This window comes from Ascidiella aspersa, chromosome 6 (assembly GCF_963924565.1).
Source record: "Ascidiella aspersa chromosome 6, kaAscAspe10.2, whole genome shotgun sequence".
NCBI classification, from domain to species: Eukaryota; Metazoa; Chordata; class Ascidiacea; order Phlebobranchia; family Ascidiidae; genus Ascidiella; species Ascidiella aspersa.
Window position 1 is genome coordinate 464,435 of NC_139452.1, and position 15,766 is coordinate 480,200.

General features: G+C 33.6%; 2 protein-coding genes and 1 long non-coding RNA gene across 3 annotated transcripts; 2 read left to right on the top strand and 1 right to left on the bottom strand.

The window, feature by feature from the left end:
- Positions 1 to 975: 975 nt before the first annotated feature.
- On the top strand, positions 976 to 3,165 carry LOC146139045 (uncharacterized). Its single transcript, XR_014501298.1, has 4 exons — positions 976 to 1,058; positions 1,828 to 1,964; positions 2,841 to 2,881; positions 3,098 to 3,165. It is a non-coding gene; the product is annotated as an uncharacterized LOC146139045 (long non-coding RNA).
- Positions 3,166 to 4,744: 1,579 nt separating this feature from the next.
- On the top strand, positions 4,745 to 7,619 carry LOC146139046 (lysozyme g-like). Its single transcript, XM_083392154.1, has 6 exons — positions 4,745 to 5,023; positions 5,410 to 5,514; positions 5,935 to 6,048; positions 6,413 to 6,495; positions 6,749 to 6,880; positions 7,090 to 7,619. Exons 1-6 carry the CDS (start codon positions 4,849 to 4,851, stop codon positions 7,237 to 7,239), a joined length of 759 nt encoding a protein of 252 aa, XP_083248280.1. The 5' UTR covers positions 4,745 to 4,848; the 3' UTR covers positions 7,240 to 7,619.
- A 225-nt stretch (positions 7,620 to 7,844) lies between these two features.
- LOC146139047 (uncharacterized) lies at positions 7,845 to 15,140 on the bottom strand. Its single transcript, XM_083392152.1, has 8 exons — positions 15,000 to 15,140; positions 14,425 to 14,644; positions 11,090 to 11,154; positions 10,488 to 10,674; positions 9,871 to 9,962; positions 9,330 to 9,469; positions 8,706 to 8,825; positions 7,845 to 8,352 (listed from the first exon to the last, which is right to left on the bottom strand). Exons 1-8 carry the CDS (start codon positions 15,125 to 15,127, stop codon positions 8,264 to 8,266), a joined length of 1,041 nt encoding a protein of 346 aa, XP_083248278.1. The 5' UTR covers positions 15,128 to 15,140; the 3' UTR covers positions 7,845 to 8,263.
- Positions 15,141 to 15,766: the final 626 nt, after the last annotated feature.

The following is a 15,766-nucleotide window of genomic DNA, read 5'->3' on the forward strand; positions in this document are numbered from 1 at the left end:
TATATATCAACTATGTAACAATAAAATTGCTGTTTCCTAAAAAAAGTTCATGCGAATAAACATTATTTGGTAAACTTTTGCTTGTAGGTGTTGCTATTTAACCCAAATGTGTAAATGCAATGGTAAAATTGAGCTGGGGCGGTGGGTGGTTGAAATAGATTTAGGGGTCCCACGAAGTCCCAATAGAAATATCAGTATATAATTAAAAAATTTAATTGCATTTGTCAAAAGAAAAGAGGTAACTGAAATACCGCTTTTGTGCCTTCTCATGTATAAATGTATCTAGACTTTATTTTAGTCCCACATGTCCGGACCGAAAGCAGAAGGTTTCTTAAGTCAACATATTTTAATACATAGTTGGTTTTAACCAGACCATCCCTCCATCTCCTTAAATAAATATGAACTAAGATTCCAGTTACGTATTCGCGCAAAACTTTGAATGATAATATCAGGTTTTCAACTTTATGACGTCATCTCTGACGTTTTATGCGTGACGGTAAAAAAAGGGTTTAAAAACTATACTCTGTATAGGCCAGTGTCACTGAATGTTACAATGACAAAAACTAACAACACACACCAACTTTGCACAACGTATGAAGTTTAAACTGGATTTATTTCAATTTATTATTTGCAAAAAAGTGTGAGAGTTGAACAAAAATCAGATTCTTAAAGATTCTCAAATATCTCTCGGCACCCTTGAGAACTAGAAATGGCACACCGGGGTGGAATTTAAAAAAAGGATTATTAATTTTTCAACTGGACCGCTGTTGGCTTATGAATGTTGTTTAAAACACAAAAATTGCAGACGTGGAATAAGTTTGCAAATGTTGTTTTTCGTCCGAACTCAAAAGTAAACAAACTAACACTTTTAACCCGGACCACAGGAAGAGAGTTTTTCCTGAGCGGCAGGGCAAAGGCGGGGAAGCGTCGGAGTTAGAAAAGCAAGAAATATGTGCAAGGTTCAAAGGAAATAAAATCATATGCGAAATGTGAATATAAGACGACTTGCTTGCAGTAAATGCATTACTTCTCTGGAAATTAAAAACTGAATCATAGAGGTAAGATTTAATGTTTTAAGTTGGTCTTTAATGAATTGTTTGCTAAAAACAGTAGCTTTGTAATATATCAAGGGTGGGCAAACTGCGGCTTGCCAGCATGTTTTTTGTGGCTCTTCTAGTCGAATTGTAAAATTCCCAAAAAATTGTAAATGCTACAAGATACAGCTTATGAACGTTTCTCTCATTTTCTTTTTATGTTTAGGCAAGTATTTCGCTTTTGACGTATCACTAGACATAGAATCCGAAGAGTTGGTTAACAAAATAATGATATTGATAAATATTGTGCGTGTTATTTTGTTATTACCGTTATTACTATTCTGTCAATTTGTACTGTTTTGTTATATAACAATTATGCTATTATTGCCGAACTTGATTATTTACGTTTCTGTATTGAAATAATTTTGAGGCTCTCTGGTACTTGTAATTTTTGCAAATGGCTCTTACATTGAATACATTTGCCCACCCCTGGTATATATTATATTGTATTACCATAAATCAGTATATTTTGACAAGTTAGGATATTTTATGTAAATTTTGGCGTTAAAAACTTTGATCATTTGCTGTTTAATTGGTTAAGTTTTTGTAACTCGTGGGATTTGTAATTTGTACCCATGTAAATATCTTGTTAAAACATAAATTGTAATCCATTGAGCATACCTCAATGAAAGCTTATGAACAGAAAATGGTAAAACTGAAGGGGCTGACGTAGAGTTCTAAATAAACTATTTTGTTTCAACACAGCCAGTAGCTCTTTAAACTTCACTTACAGATGAAGAGCTCGACATTTCTTGCCCTTTTCCTGCTTTTCCTGCTCGTAGCGGACTTTAGCGACGCCTGGGGGAGAAGACGACGACGACGAAGACGCTATTACAAATATACCACTAGGAGGCGATATTACTCCAGAAGGTAGGAGATCAATCGTGGAGCAGGAAACTTATCTTTAGTTGATTGGGCCGCGAATCTATAACATTAATTTTACACCGCGTACCTTATCCCAGTGTTCAAACGAGCTAAGTCATTTATTTGACTTAGTTACTGTTTTTAAGAAAATGTTCTGTTTACAATTCTGGCGATAAATAAATTGCTGATATATAACTGACAATAGTAAGCTTTAAGTTGAACATCACCAGTGTTGTAATGACTTAAGTGCACTTAATTCACTGTTTTCAAATAACTTGACTTGACTTAAGTCTTTTGGGCAAATTACTCAGGTTGAATTGAAATGCTTTCTGTAAGTCTTTTTTTTAATAAAATTGAGTTATTTATCCACATTTTTGCACATAAAACAATTTGCTTGCTATAAGTTGCGCTTTTCTCATTTTTTAGTTCAGTTATTGTTTATAATCGTACGAGATTAAAAATTCCAATAGTTAAACGTTTTATTTTTACGACAAGGACGTGACTTGAAGTTGACTTGCTCTAATTGAGACTTGACTGGGACTTGACTTGTTATTTATTCAAAAATACTTGACTGGGACTTAAGTCATTTAAAAATGACTTGTTTACAACACTGCACATCACTTTACGTTTTGCTTAAGCCCTATTTCTCTCATTTTAAACCCGCAAAAAGGCTAAAATGTGCCGCTCAAAAAAAAATTTTTTGAAACAATTTTTTTTATTAATAAAAACAAGTAAATTTAACGACATAATGTATATATTGCTGATATTCATATAGTCACATGTAATACGGAAAGTATTTATTGGAAAATTTCAAGCTTTTTAAAATCTAAACTCATATTTTGGCGAAATTCAGTCAAAGTAAATGACGATTTTTGTTTCCAGGAGATATAAAGGAGATGAGCAACCAGTTGAAAATGAGGAAGGTGAGTAAAATATTCCATTCTTTCTAAGTTATTGTAATTCATAGCGGAAAAGCAGTTTACCTTTTAGTGTCTGCGTTTTATTGTTTTACTTCTAAATGTTTGCCGGGCTTCAATTTGAAAAACTTTTTTTTGGTAATTTTAAATACGGATAATAAAATGTCGTACACAAAAACAAAAAAGTATTTTAGTTAAATTTATTCTTAATTTTATTTTAAGGAGAAGAGCAGGAAATGATGGATCACCATGGCAACCATCATCATGGAGATGAAGAGATTAAGATTTAGATGGAGCAAAAAAACAATTAGGTTCAGGAACGAAATATGGTAAGAAAACATTAAAGTATATTGCTTTAAACTTTTTGCAAATTTAATATTTTGATGCAAAATCGACCAAAGTTAATTGAAATACATCGATAAAACATCTGTCGTATAAAACAAAATTGTTTATAAAACAAAATCGAGAAAAATCAAATTGTTAAAATGAAAACGACTCAAATTGAGTTACGAAATATAAGATTTGCACAAACAGTTAGAACTAATAAAGCTACAGAAAATATTTTCGTGCTAACAAACGAATTTGACTGATGCTTAATTCTGTAAGGATTGTTTTTTCACATGGTTTTAGGATGAGCGGAACACTTATTATTTGTCAGACATTTGGGTAAATTTTGTCATTTTTTATAAAAGTTTGTTTACTTTGTTCGTGTTTCGCCATCCCTCGATACAAATAAAAGATGTTTCCATTTTCAAAAAATTGTAAAAATAAATTTCGATAAAAGTTTAAATATTTCTATTTTCTGTTGTTTCAGATTACTTCGTTCTACTTTGCTTCAGAATTGCAACAATCTTGTACTTTGTTACGTAATAAAAGCAAAAAAATAAAGCGTTTATTTGTGTGGTTTGTGAACGACAAAAAATATCTAGTATTCTATGATAAAACAGCTCGTTACGGACGAGCAATCAAGCGAGACACATTTTAAAGCAGTCAGGCGTTGCGCTTTAGTAATTCTTTAGCCTTCAATTTAGCCCTGTGGTGAAATTTTAGGGAACTAATGTCGTGGTGTTTTGTAGCAGATTGTCAGCGTAGAGCAAGTATTTATTTGAACATTTAAGTTTTAGCAACAGCAAACACTTTTTAAAGCAGTACTGCAAAACAGAGAAAAACAAACACTTTGGCCAAGTTTACTGGAATCCAAGTCTCCAGAAAAGATGTAATTTCTTCAAATTTTAAAACTTGTTTTATTAAAGCTCGGAAAAACTAGAGTTGCCAACTTTGTGAAGCTTATATGCGTTAAATTTGGCTAATAAGACAGAGGCCTAATTTTTAGGTTACATGCTGCTAAAAAAGCAGTGTTTAACAAGAAAACCTTACTGCCTGACCAGGTTCCAGCTCGTTGGCTACCTTGTCTTCACAATATGACCAGAGTGCGTGAAATATAAGGTTATATGTTCCTTAACAAAAGATTTACACTGGCAAAGCAGTCCTCGGTGTATATCGGCAAATGGTTTGGGAGAAAACGGAGTTGTAATGATGAATAAGGGCAACTTGAAAGTAGACTAGTTAACCAACATTTCGGCAACCTATACAATTGAATAGGTTGCCGAAACGTTGGTTAACAATTACAATTACCAGAGGAGCTCTTTTTGATTTATATTACTATGCCTGGTAGCAACAGTTTATATATGAAAGTAAACTAATTGGCTTGTAGTTCATATTGATGGATACCGTATGACAAAAAGTATTGAAGCAACTTCACTAGAGCAATAGAAGCAAGTCCGTATAACTATTAAAATAATTGGCGCAATAAGGAAAAATAGCTGAAATATAAAAACTTTGTTCTTTCTGTTCTTAAAGAAACAAAAATGTTGGGTTAAACATTACCGTCTAATAAGCCCTTTCTGCCGTACTGATGTGAATACCTGTTTTCATATTAAACGTTTTAACAATTAACTTTCAAACGCCGAGTCATGAAACTAACTTTGCTACTGAGCCTGGTTTGCCTCATTATGACGTCATCAGGATCGCATTGCGGACCGATTGTTACGTATGAAGCAGCAGCGCTCGATGTTTCGCTGCCGGTGATTGACAGCGACCAAGTTTGCGGAAGAAATCGAACAAGAGTTCAAGTTCAGATTCATCCAGGTGCCTGAAAGTAAATGTTGAAACTGAATCAAAGTTTATACAGAAGCAAATATTCCAAAGAAACTGAATAAAACGTTATTCGAAACGTCACATAATTCACCCTACTTCTGTATGGGCGATATTCATTATTGGGTACACTACGCACGGATCTGTAATTTATCTTGATAACAAATTGCAAAGCCAAAAAGGTCGAGTAGATCGACATCATCTTGATAAAGACGTCTATCATCTTCAGTTAATGATAAGAACTGTCATTTAACACATTAACTGACGATGAGATTTATTTGAAACATCCAAAATGACATATACTTCCGTATAGGCTTTAATATTCAATTCACTTATTTCATATTTTCTTCCATAACAAATCTCTTTTTTTTAATTGATAGGAAGTTTTGTTTCAGTCCCGGATCAACCCAGACTTGACTTCGACCAACATCCGCCCAACGGCGCCTCCCAGCGGACAGCGGGAAGTGATCGACTCGCCATGGGAGGTCAGTAGAGAGCAGTATTACTGGGTGTGAAATAACTTTGTACTTATTGCGACAAATAGTAAATTTGTTCATAAGAAGATTTCAAAGCATCTACCCGAAAATGTAGAAAATATAGATTTGATTAAACGGCAGAAATTTTACCAGGTTTCGTAGATATTTATGGCAGCACTCGATTTACTGATAAATAACGATGAGGACTAAATTGGAAATAACGGAACAAAGATGGAAAATTCAAAATAATTATATAATTTGTCTTGTAACAATTGATTTTATGACGACAATGGAAATAGAAAATAATTGTGACGCAACGTTTATATGATTAATGGAAAAATATTTTCCCCGAAAAAAAGCTCTTTGTAAGCTTCTAACGACGAAATAGTTTGTGACTTAACACCACATGACGTCATAGCTTTCGTTCAGGCGTCGAAGCGTCACGAAGTATGGCCGCACGTGACCTGGACGCAGTGAACCGTTACAAGCGAATAATAATCGACGTTTCCCGCCAAATGTTCGTTCCACCAGAACTTATTGCAGGTGCGAGTGTGACGTCATAAACACCGTTGTCCTAATTGCAATGTTTAAGCGTGAAATTCTAAAAAATCATGTCCAACTATAATCACAGATCACAAATAATTTGTTGTGATCTCGTAAATCTTTAAACTTTACACCTGCAGAGTTATTACGTTAAATGAATGACGTTTTGATGACGTAAAATGCTTGTTTGATGTAGTATTTTGTTTATTGTGGTACTTTTGGTATGACATCTGTAGGAAATTTGTGTGCCATCTTGCTGACGTACGTATGACGTATGTGTTACGTAACAATTTGTTATGACGTAAGCTGACGTAACAATTTGTTATGACGTATGTGTTACGTAACAATTTGTTATGACGTACAGCGATAGCAAGTCGTGAGAGCCGAGGAGGGAAAGCTTTGAGAAATGAATGGGAATTCAACAGGGACCATTATGGAATCATGCAGGTGGAATAAGTAAATTAACATAAACATTAACGAAAAAAAGGATAAATATACAACATAAAAACGAAATAAACGAAATTGTGGTAAAAATAACGTCAAAGCATTAAATGGACGAAAAAAGGCAAAAAAATTACAAAATAAAAAATAACAATATCAAAAATATTTAAAATAAATTAATAAATATGAAGGAGAAATAAATAAAAGACAAACAACACAAACCATGTAAGTTCGGCATGAAAAGTGAAACTTGTTTCAGATCAACAAGCGTTGGCACAAGGTCATTGAAGACGAGCAAGGTCATTTCATGCAGGCGGCATCGATTCTGGGGAAGTACCGGGGTGAGGTGGCGGCAAAACACCCAAAGTGGAGCCAGACCCAGCACTGGCAGGTGGGTGAAAGTGGGGGATAGTGGGTTCCCCAAACAAGAAATCATTGATGTTTTGTAATATTAATAAAAAAAGAAAAGCTAAACAAATGTGTTGTTTAATAATTACTTTTTGTAAATTGATTAAATCTTATAAAAAAAGCCAAAAAGGGAGTGCCCTAATTTGCATATTTTTACCCAGGAGTTCCCCTAATTTGCATATTTTCACCCAGGGGGCAGTGGCCGCTTACAACTTCGGGGTCAGGAACGTCTGGACATGGAACCAGATCGACCGGGGAACCACCGGAAACGATTACTCGCATGACGTCATGGCTAGGGCGATGTTCTTCCGCGAGAACGGATATGACCTAACGATGACGTAGAGAGAGCTGATTGCAGACACGTGGGAAGAACAAACGTTTCGGGAAAGTGCTCCCAACTTATTTATATGCTTTGATATCCCTTCACATGGTTCTATGTTTTAGGCAACATTTAAACTTTGCTGAACAAAACCACGAACCCCAACCTTGTTCACCAGCCTCCCTTTATCGGTTCACCAACACGCGTAAGGGTTTATGAGGTGTTAGCAACGTTGGCTGCGACATGAAGTTACTAGTGGGCGTGGCCGAAAAACGTGTTAAGAATTTGTTACTTTTACAATCTTGGTGTAAAAGCTTAAACGTTTTTGCTCCCCTTGTGTTTCGAAGTTGGTTTAAATTTCTAAATTAAAGTCATTTATTTGTGGATTTTGGGTGTGTTTGGTGTTTGGTGTTTGGAAAACCAATATTTTTGTAAATTTTTAAAATTATGGTTTATAAACGGTTTGGTTTTCTTTATATTTTATGTTATTTGCACTTAGTATTTTCTCACAAAAAAAAGTTTAAACACACGCTTTGGGTATTAAACCCTGATTTTGTTGCCATCTTTTAGTAATTTGTGTTTTTATACTTATGTTGTTTCATGAAAATAATAACTTCCATTGTTTAATAGTTTGCATTTATCGTTAAACGCAGTTTGTTACAAATTTCAGAGAAATACAACAGTGGAAAGATAATAGCACAAGTCGATAAAAAGTAAAAACAATAAATTAAAAGCAGGACTGACACAAATGCCAATGTAAACCGTATGTACAAACTTAAATCAGCAGTTTTCGCACGTTTTTTTGATTTCGTGAGTTTAAAATCGTAAAATTGTAAGCTTAAAAAATACCCGCTGTTGAAATGCATGGATCTGCTGGAATTAAATATTTAATTGTATATTTGTATCTTTGAAAATGACCAACGCAATGCATCAATAGAACAACAACTGTGAAACAGAACAGTTTACAATTAACACAGTTTTAACAAAATTATTACAGCAATTATTATTCCCGAATGAGTTTTGACCCTTTTTATTCAAATGACGTCATTAGTGTGACGTATGTGGAGATCTGTGACGTCGAATAGATGGTTTTCTTTGCAGAAATAAAGAGTTTTTTTTTGGAAGAAAGGAGCAATCTGAAAAACAGAAAAAAAATCCAAATTAAAATTAATCAAATTAATTATAACAGGAGTTGGATGAATTAAAAGTGTAACTTAAAACAAAACTCTTTCGAATATAAAAAAAAAAAAATTACACAATAACTGAAGTTTTAGCTTCTAATTTTAAAGTCTAAAGATTAATTTATTATAATCCTAGTTTGAAATAAACTAGAGTCACAAGAAACTAATATGAAAAATATCACTTCAATAATGAATCGAGATAATAACGCAAGTGTTTGCTTTAATTTTAACATTTTTTGTAAGTAAGTAAATGACTCGCTTATTTGAAACGCCAGCAAATTCGTGGATAAATTGAACTTCAACTTTACCTTCTTCACTAAATTCCAACAAAGCGGCGACGTGTTTTCCCGGGTTGCGTAGTGCGTCATCTAGCGGTTGTTTTTCCTGGTGTGTTGGGGAGCGAATCTGTCTCTCGCAATCAATTTGCGCTGCGGGGAAAAAACGGTTTAAACACAAGAATGTGGGCAGGAGGGAACGAAGTTTTTTTACTGAGATGCTACAAGCTTGAAAACGACCTAAATTGAGTTTACTGTTGAAAGGATGGACACTACACAAGTTTTGCATAGAAGTGTTTGATAATTTTTTGTTACTATTAAATATTTCCCAACATTTAATGTTGAACATTGTACCGACAATAAAAATACTTTTACCCTGTGTTTTTCGACGGTCTATTCATTTTACAATTATAAAGCCTATCAAAGCTTGGCAAAGTTGTAATTTTTAAAGTTTTTATGCTGGTGCTATCGCTTTATTGCATAATCTCCAACCTTTATTGCGTAATCTCAAAGGCTCATTTCGTAATCTTCCAGAATTATTGCGTTATCATTAAGATATGTTCCGTCATTTTAAATTTTATTGCGTAATCTCTTAACTTTATTGCACAATCTCTTAACTTTATTGCCTAATATCTAAGCTTTATTGCGCAATCTCACCTTCACTTCCGGCCAAAACGACTTGACCGAGACAAACCTTCTCCGAGGAATGCTCGCGGTTGCCATAAGCAACGATGACGAAATACTTGTGATGTAACTGCTCGATGCTCAGACCTCGGAAGACGAAGTCGTGATTCCAACTGTTGATTTGAAAACAATTGTTAAAGTGATTATAACTGAGCTAAGCGAACATGAACTGATGTTTTTGCAAACAATATTCTTTTTATCGCTACTTGGTTTTAAATCCACTGTTTACTCTTATTTTAGTCACATCAGGCAAGAGAAGCTAATGTAAATTTTATAGAGAGATACCGGTATTTCTCTTGAAAGTTTCTATTGCATAAACCTTATATAGTTGCATTGTTTTAAGTAAGGTACAAAATGACAAAGCCTTCCAATGCAAACCGGTTTAAAGTGTTTTAATCAATGTTTTAGGCCCAAAATAGTATCGGCATGTTAACGTCTTGTGCAGTTGTGAGATTCGAACCCGGTTTGCAGGATCCTCGTGTTTATCGAACATATTATGCGAAATGTTGCTCACCTCGTCATCCCACTAGTGGTCACAAATCTGCGGCACGTCTTCCGCCTGGTGTCGCTCTTGCCGTGTTTGGTGTAATCAGGCAAAACGAAGACCTGGAGAAAAAAATTAGGTGATTTAAACAATAAATGTAAGTTCGTTAAGCCAAAACAATTTTAAATTCGTTTTTTTTGTTTTAGAAGATAAAATAATGAGCGGTTGGAAAAAACGCTAATTGGTTTAAGGTACTATTTTTTTAAGTTATTTTCCAATCATTTTTAAAAACAATGTCACTAATGAATTAATATGTAGAGAAAGATTTTTTTGAACCGGGGACAAAGAAACTTATTTTAAATATTTCAACAAAAGCCTAAAATAAATTTTAATTTGTTCGAATAATAAAATAATCCTAAACCTTCAATGAAATGAAAAATGATGTTATTTGGTTTAAATTCAAAGGACAATGCCATGATTTGATGTTATTTCATTAAACTATATTTTAAAAGAGCACTGCAATAAATGAATAGGTGTGACAACAACTTGTATTTGTAAATGTAATACAAAAAAATCGCGTAATAAGTATATGTTTCAAGTGTTACAGAAGCAAGTTATCATTTTTGTAAAAAAGAAAATCTTTCTACCTTTAAATAACACTCATTGAACGGTTTCTCGTCGGCCTCGAGATTGTTGTTCAAGTTGAAAGCGCTTCGAATCGTGATCACGAGATCTTTCGCGTCCTCCATTGTTGACGAATAATCGTCGTCATTGTTGTACTTTGTGAGGTCACAAAGCGATTCGCTGCATTCGGTCGACGAACTTCCAAAGAAGCTGAAATGAAAAATAAATTACGCTAATCCAAAAATCTATTTTTGTAGAACTCTGGAAAATTTCAAAATATGCAGCAAGCGACTAATCTCCAATTAAAGTCATATTAAATTGTGAAATGTTTTGCTGATGCGCGTGAAATTTCGGACAGTCGCAAATTGTTTAAAAGCAGCTACATTCACGATATTTCATCGTTTTAATTCCATTACAATCGCAGTAAAATTAACTAATGTTCAACTTTTTATAAACTCGAAAAATTTAATAAACTTTTATTGAAACGTACAGTTTACGTAGTTTTTTAACATTCTCTACTACAAGTTTTACAATATATAAGTTCACATGTAACTCATATAGTTAATGTTTAACAAATTATCGATTTATATCATAACTTGTTAGTTTTACACGCAAAGTTTTTTACCTTGGCGAGCTGTCTTCTTTTATGCTGTGCTTCATATAGCTGATTTCAACATTAACTCTGCGTTGCTAAAAATAAACAATCTTTGTTAAACAATAATATTACACGTAGTTTATAATCTAATAGAAAAAATTAAAAAAATATTTTATATTTTTTTGTTTAAAATTTACTAAATCAGTAAATATTAAGCCAGAACAATAATATTAGTTTATAAATACCAAAAAAGGCATTATTTTTGTATTTTGTAGTTCTACTTATTAAAAAATGTTTAATATTCGCTATAAGCCTTGAAATTTTACAAAATAAATATGAAATCAGGTCACGCAATTTGGTCGGTCATCGTAAATCTTTTTGAGAACTATGTTATACATATAAGGTCATATTATCATGTTATTACAAAACCAGTTGCAGTTGCAGTATGTTTATTAATAAACAAATGCCGCGTCATTTAGACGTTATATAATGTTTCCAGCATAATTCTAGTTCCGGTTGAAGCCGAAATCCCGTGTTTTGAATCACAAAAGCACTTCCGACCGAGTTATGCTGAACAGCTGCATCTCAAATTCCCCGGTTGCTATTTAAAGCTTTGAGCAGCTTGAGTTTCGTTCGAATTATCGTGTTGTTGCTACTTCACTGCGCGCAAGCCGTTCAAGTGACTCCTCAAAGAATTCAACGGAATACTTCGAATAATCATCACAATAACATTGAGCAATACTTTTCTTAGTAGAATACGTCACGATTACGTCACTACCGGTGTTTTGAGCTATACGTATTCACGAAACGTATTTTTACGCAAATGTACGCAGGGATATCGAAAATGTTTAACTTGATATGGGAAATGATTTTGAAATATTTTTAAGATAAAATACGTTTTTTTTTTGGTTGTATTTTTGTGGGCCATTGCTTTTTATATGGGCGAGCAAATAACGTTTTTTTTATGTTTAGTTGTTATGGTTGCATTGGGGTGGTCTGATAATAGCATAAAGATCTGTGTAACAGTAAAATGTTTACGGCAAAAAGTAACTAAAAAAGTAAAATAATTGTAGCTCAAAAAAAAGATTTACTTTGACTTCAGTCTCTTTTTTATTTATCTTAGTAATTCGATTTGAAAAAATGAGAAAGAAATTTCTTCGACAGATCAACATTCGTTTAAAAAGCTTTTTTGTGTTATTGCTGAATAAAACAACATATAACACCCGTAGTTTTTTAAACTTAGACTTTTAAAATAAAAAAGAAGCATCGGAATTAGAAGGCCACAATAAAACAACACAGGGAAATATAAAAACAGTGTTTTTTTAACAAATAGTTTAAAGTTGTGTAATAAGCGCTTTCAATTGAGACATTTTAGTGCTTTGTATTCGCCGTTATAGTGTTTTGCTAGAACAGCGGTTCTCAACCAGTGGGTCGTGGCTCACTGGTGGGTCATGGGAACTTTTAAGGTGGGCCACAGACCAATATAAACAAGCTAGATTTATTGAAGAATTTAGTTTAATCTGGGTCACTATACTTAATTTTATTGGGGAGGAATTAAAAAGGGAAAGTAAATTTATTGTTTAGAAGCAAGTACCTCACTAATACACGATTGAATAAATAATCTGTTTTAATATAAGCTCCGCTATTTTTTGTTATAAACATTTTTTATAGTTTGTTTTTGCATAAAAATTTGTTGGGCCATAAACTTATGTGCAACGAAAATGGGCCATGAGAGAAAAAAGGTTGAGAAGCACTGGACTAGAGCGAAGATGGTGGATTCAGCAGAATACTTAATCACACAAACAATGAAAAAATAACCGACTTAGATAGGAGACAATAAATGAATCATGGAAGGCTTTAAAATGCGGTTTCGTTTCTTATTGTTTGAGCAGGAGCATCTAAAAATGCCCAGCTATGCAATTTCTATGGGACTTTGGTACGTCAGACATCTTATTCATTAAAACAATTAAAATTCCGTCTAGGGGGGTTTGTGAAAAAATACCGAATTCATGTATTTCATGTCAGCCACATTAGGGGAAATATTTGGTGAATTAATTCGGTAGTTCAAACCAGTTCGTAGGTTTTTTTAAGTTCGAAGAATTCGGTTGGAAAAATAAAATTGCTGAAAAAATCCCTATTTTTTTCTTAAGACAATAAATGCACTACTTGATTTTCCCTCAAGCACTTACTAAAATATAAATAACATTTTTGGGAGAGTTCTGGTAAAATTGCACTTATTTACTTAAAAGTTTCTTGTTGTAAGCACTTGTGATATATTTATAGCAAGGTTTAAAAGACTGGGTTTGAGATTTTTGGTGTTATGATTCAAACATATTGACACAAATTAGCAAAATCTTGCATAATACGTAAAATCCACCCATGGTTTAAAATAGAAAAATGAAACAACTTTCACTCTCCTATTTTGGCCTTGATGCTTTTGTCCAATGACTTTGCAAATTTGCAGCAAAAAGCAAAAACAGCATGTTGCAAAAAGTTTTACCATATATATGAGCAAAATGACTCATGACCTTTAACCCGCGTTAGTATGTAAATCTTGCAACAAAAAAATGACATGAGATTGCTTTCTAATATTACAAGGCATATTGTGTTATTGCTGATGACTCATTTCACATTTTACAGTTGCGCAACTTCTGGAAATTCCCGTTTTCTAAAAGAATATTTTAGGGAGTTGAGTTATGGGAGTTATTTGTGTTCAAATAACGACTTCAGATGGTTGGAATGCCAGTTAACCGTTTATATATGCATAAAATTAATGCGCAAAATATTGATTTTTAGACACCTAAAAAAATGCGAAATTGTTTAAGTAGCTTTTTTTTTAAATCGTTCAGCCTTCCTTAAACATTACGCTTATGCTTTTTTCAACACGTATTTTTGTTTGAAAATGTTTTTTAACACAATATTCACAAAAAAATAAATAAAAGTTTGTAAAAAGCTAAAGAAGGCCGAAAAATGTGAAAAAGTGCAGAGAATATGTAAATAGATAAAAAAAAATCAAAAAATGAAGTAAAAAACATTTAGGGCTGCAAGTAAATGACACAAATCACAAATCTTTTACTCGGCGAGCAATGCTACTCGTCACAAGTGCTAATCAAATGAGTTTAACTCGATACTCGTAACCACTGTTTAAGGGTGTCTTTATGGAATCCAAACCATTCAGCTAATCTCTATTGCTCTCATATGTTTTTGACTTTTTATATAATGCTAATATTACTTTGTTAAATGTATTTGCATTTTACTTTACTTAAAGTAACTGGCGATGCCAGTGTAGGCGAAATATATATTCCTTAAAAAACATGTTTGTTTTTCTCACAGTTTTATTGTTTGTGCAACTTAATATTTCTCACCTCATGTTTTCGCTTCTCCTCAGCCAGCAGAGCGTGACGCTTTTGCCTTGCAATCCTGTCGTTATATTCGACGAGAAAGGGGTCGAAGCGGTACTTCCCCTTCATCTCTAGCGACCTCTGGCGACGAAGATGTACCCTCTGCTGCCACCCAGCGGGATTCTGGCTCCTGAACTGAGTGGCTTTCTCCAGAAGAGTAAGCTCACATGTTCTGGAAGTTTCTCTGGCGATTTTATAAAAAATACTTCATTAAAACATGACTAGTGAAATGGTGTTGGTGGTTTGATGATGTTTTTTCTGGTGTTTAAATTGTAGTTTTATGGTTTTTAAAGATATTTTCAATGGTGTTATGACGGTGTTTTGAAGATGTTATGGTGTTGTGTTTAAGGTGTTTTCGTTGGTATTTTATGGTGTTTTTAATATTCTGGTATTTATGGTGATTTATCTGGTATTGTCATAGAAATACATGGAAATACTTAATTAAAACAACCTCACTATAAAAGTTTTGTAGTTTAAAGGTTAATCCGAATTGTTTACATTCTTACTTAGATGCAAAAACATATTTTCTACCAACTCACGCTTGTGGTTGGTCGTTTCCGCTGGTTGATTTGCTGGTGTTCTTTGGCAACCGCGCGCGTTTTTTGTTCTGGTGGAATCCATTGTTCGTCGGGCTGCTGTAAATCGATGAAGAATGTCCGTGCTTCATTGTTACGTATTAATAGCTTATGTTTCTAGAAAAAGGGATAAAACTTGTTAAAAGTTTTAGTTAGACCTGGTATAAGTATAAAATCAAATCTACAAAATGCTACAAAACGCAACGAAATGGTTAGAAGTATAATATTAAATACTTTGCAAACTATACGCGGAATTGTTGCGGTGTTCTAATAAAACAATGGTCTTTGTTGACGTCACAAATGTTAAATTCAATAAATATGTAGGTGATATTCTGTGAACGCTTATAAAAATATTTTGTAACAATAACTGATCTTACTAAAATATATTAATTGTGTTTAGATGAAAAAATATCCGCCTTAATATTATAAGATATTTCACTAAAGTGGAATAAACTGATCTCGCCCAATTCCAAACAAAAACGACATAGGTTGGTTCACGCCAGGCGCGCTTTGCTTCTGGCGTCTGGCGCAAAACGCTAGCGTCGCCCAGTTCACACATAACGCGTTGCCGGCGTTAACGGCAAATATCCTCGCTTCTAACCGAAAGCGTTTTTACGCCTTGGGTATCGTTTTACTTTAATGCAAAACACGTATAGTGCGAACCAAGCTATATACTTAACGTTGAACTTCAGAAATAAAGACATTTCACTACGCCCAACCAGTTCTTTGTG

Coding starts and splice junctions, on each gene's coding strand:
- LOC146139047 (XM_083392152.1), bottom strand. CDS start 15,127: ATGAAGCACGGACATTCTTCATCGATTTACAGCAGCCCGACGAACAAT. Junction 11,155..14,424: donor AGGAGAAGCGAAAACATGAG/GTGAGAAATATT, acceptor GTTTATTTTTAG/CAACGCAGAGTTAATGTTGA. Junction 8,826..9,329: donor CGTTTTGGCCGGAAGTGAAG/GTGAGATTGCGC, acceptor TTTTCCCCGCAG/CGCAAATTGATTGCGAGAGA.
- LOC146139046 (XM_083392154.1), top strand. CDS start 4,849: ATGAAACTAACTTTGCTACTGAGCCTGGTTTGCCTCATTATGACGTCA. Junction 5,515..5,934: donor TGATCGACTCGCCATGGGAG/GTCAGTAGAGAG, acceptor GCTTTCGTTCAG/GCGTCGAAGCGTCACGAAGT. Junction 6,049..6,412: donor TCCACCAGAACTTATTGCAG/GTGCGAGTGTGA, acceptor TATGACGTACAG/CGATAGCAAGTCGTGAGAGC.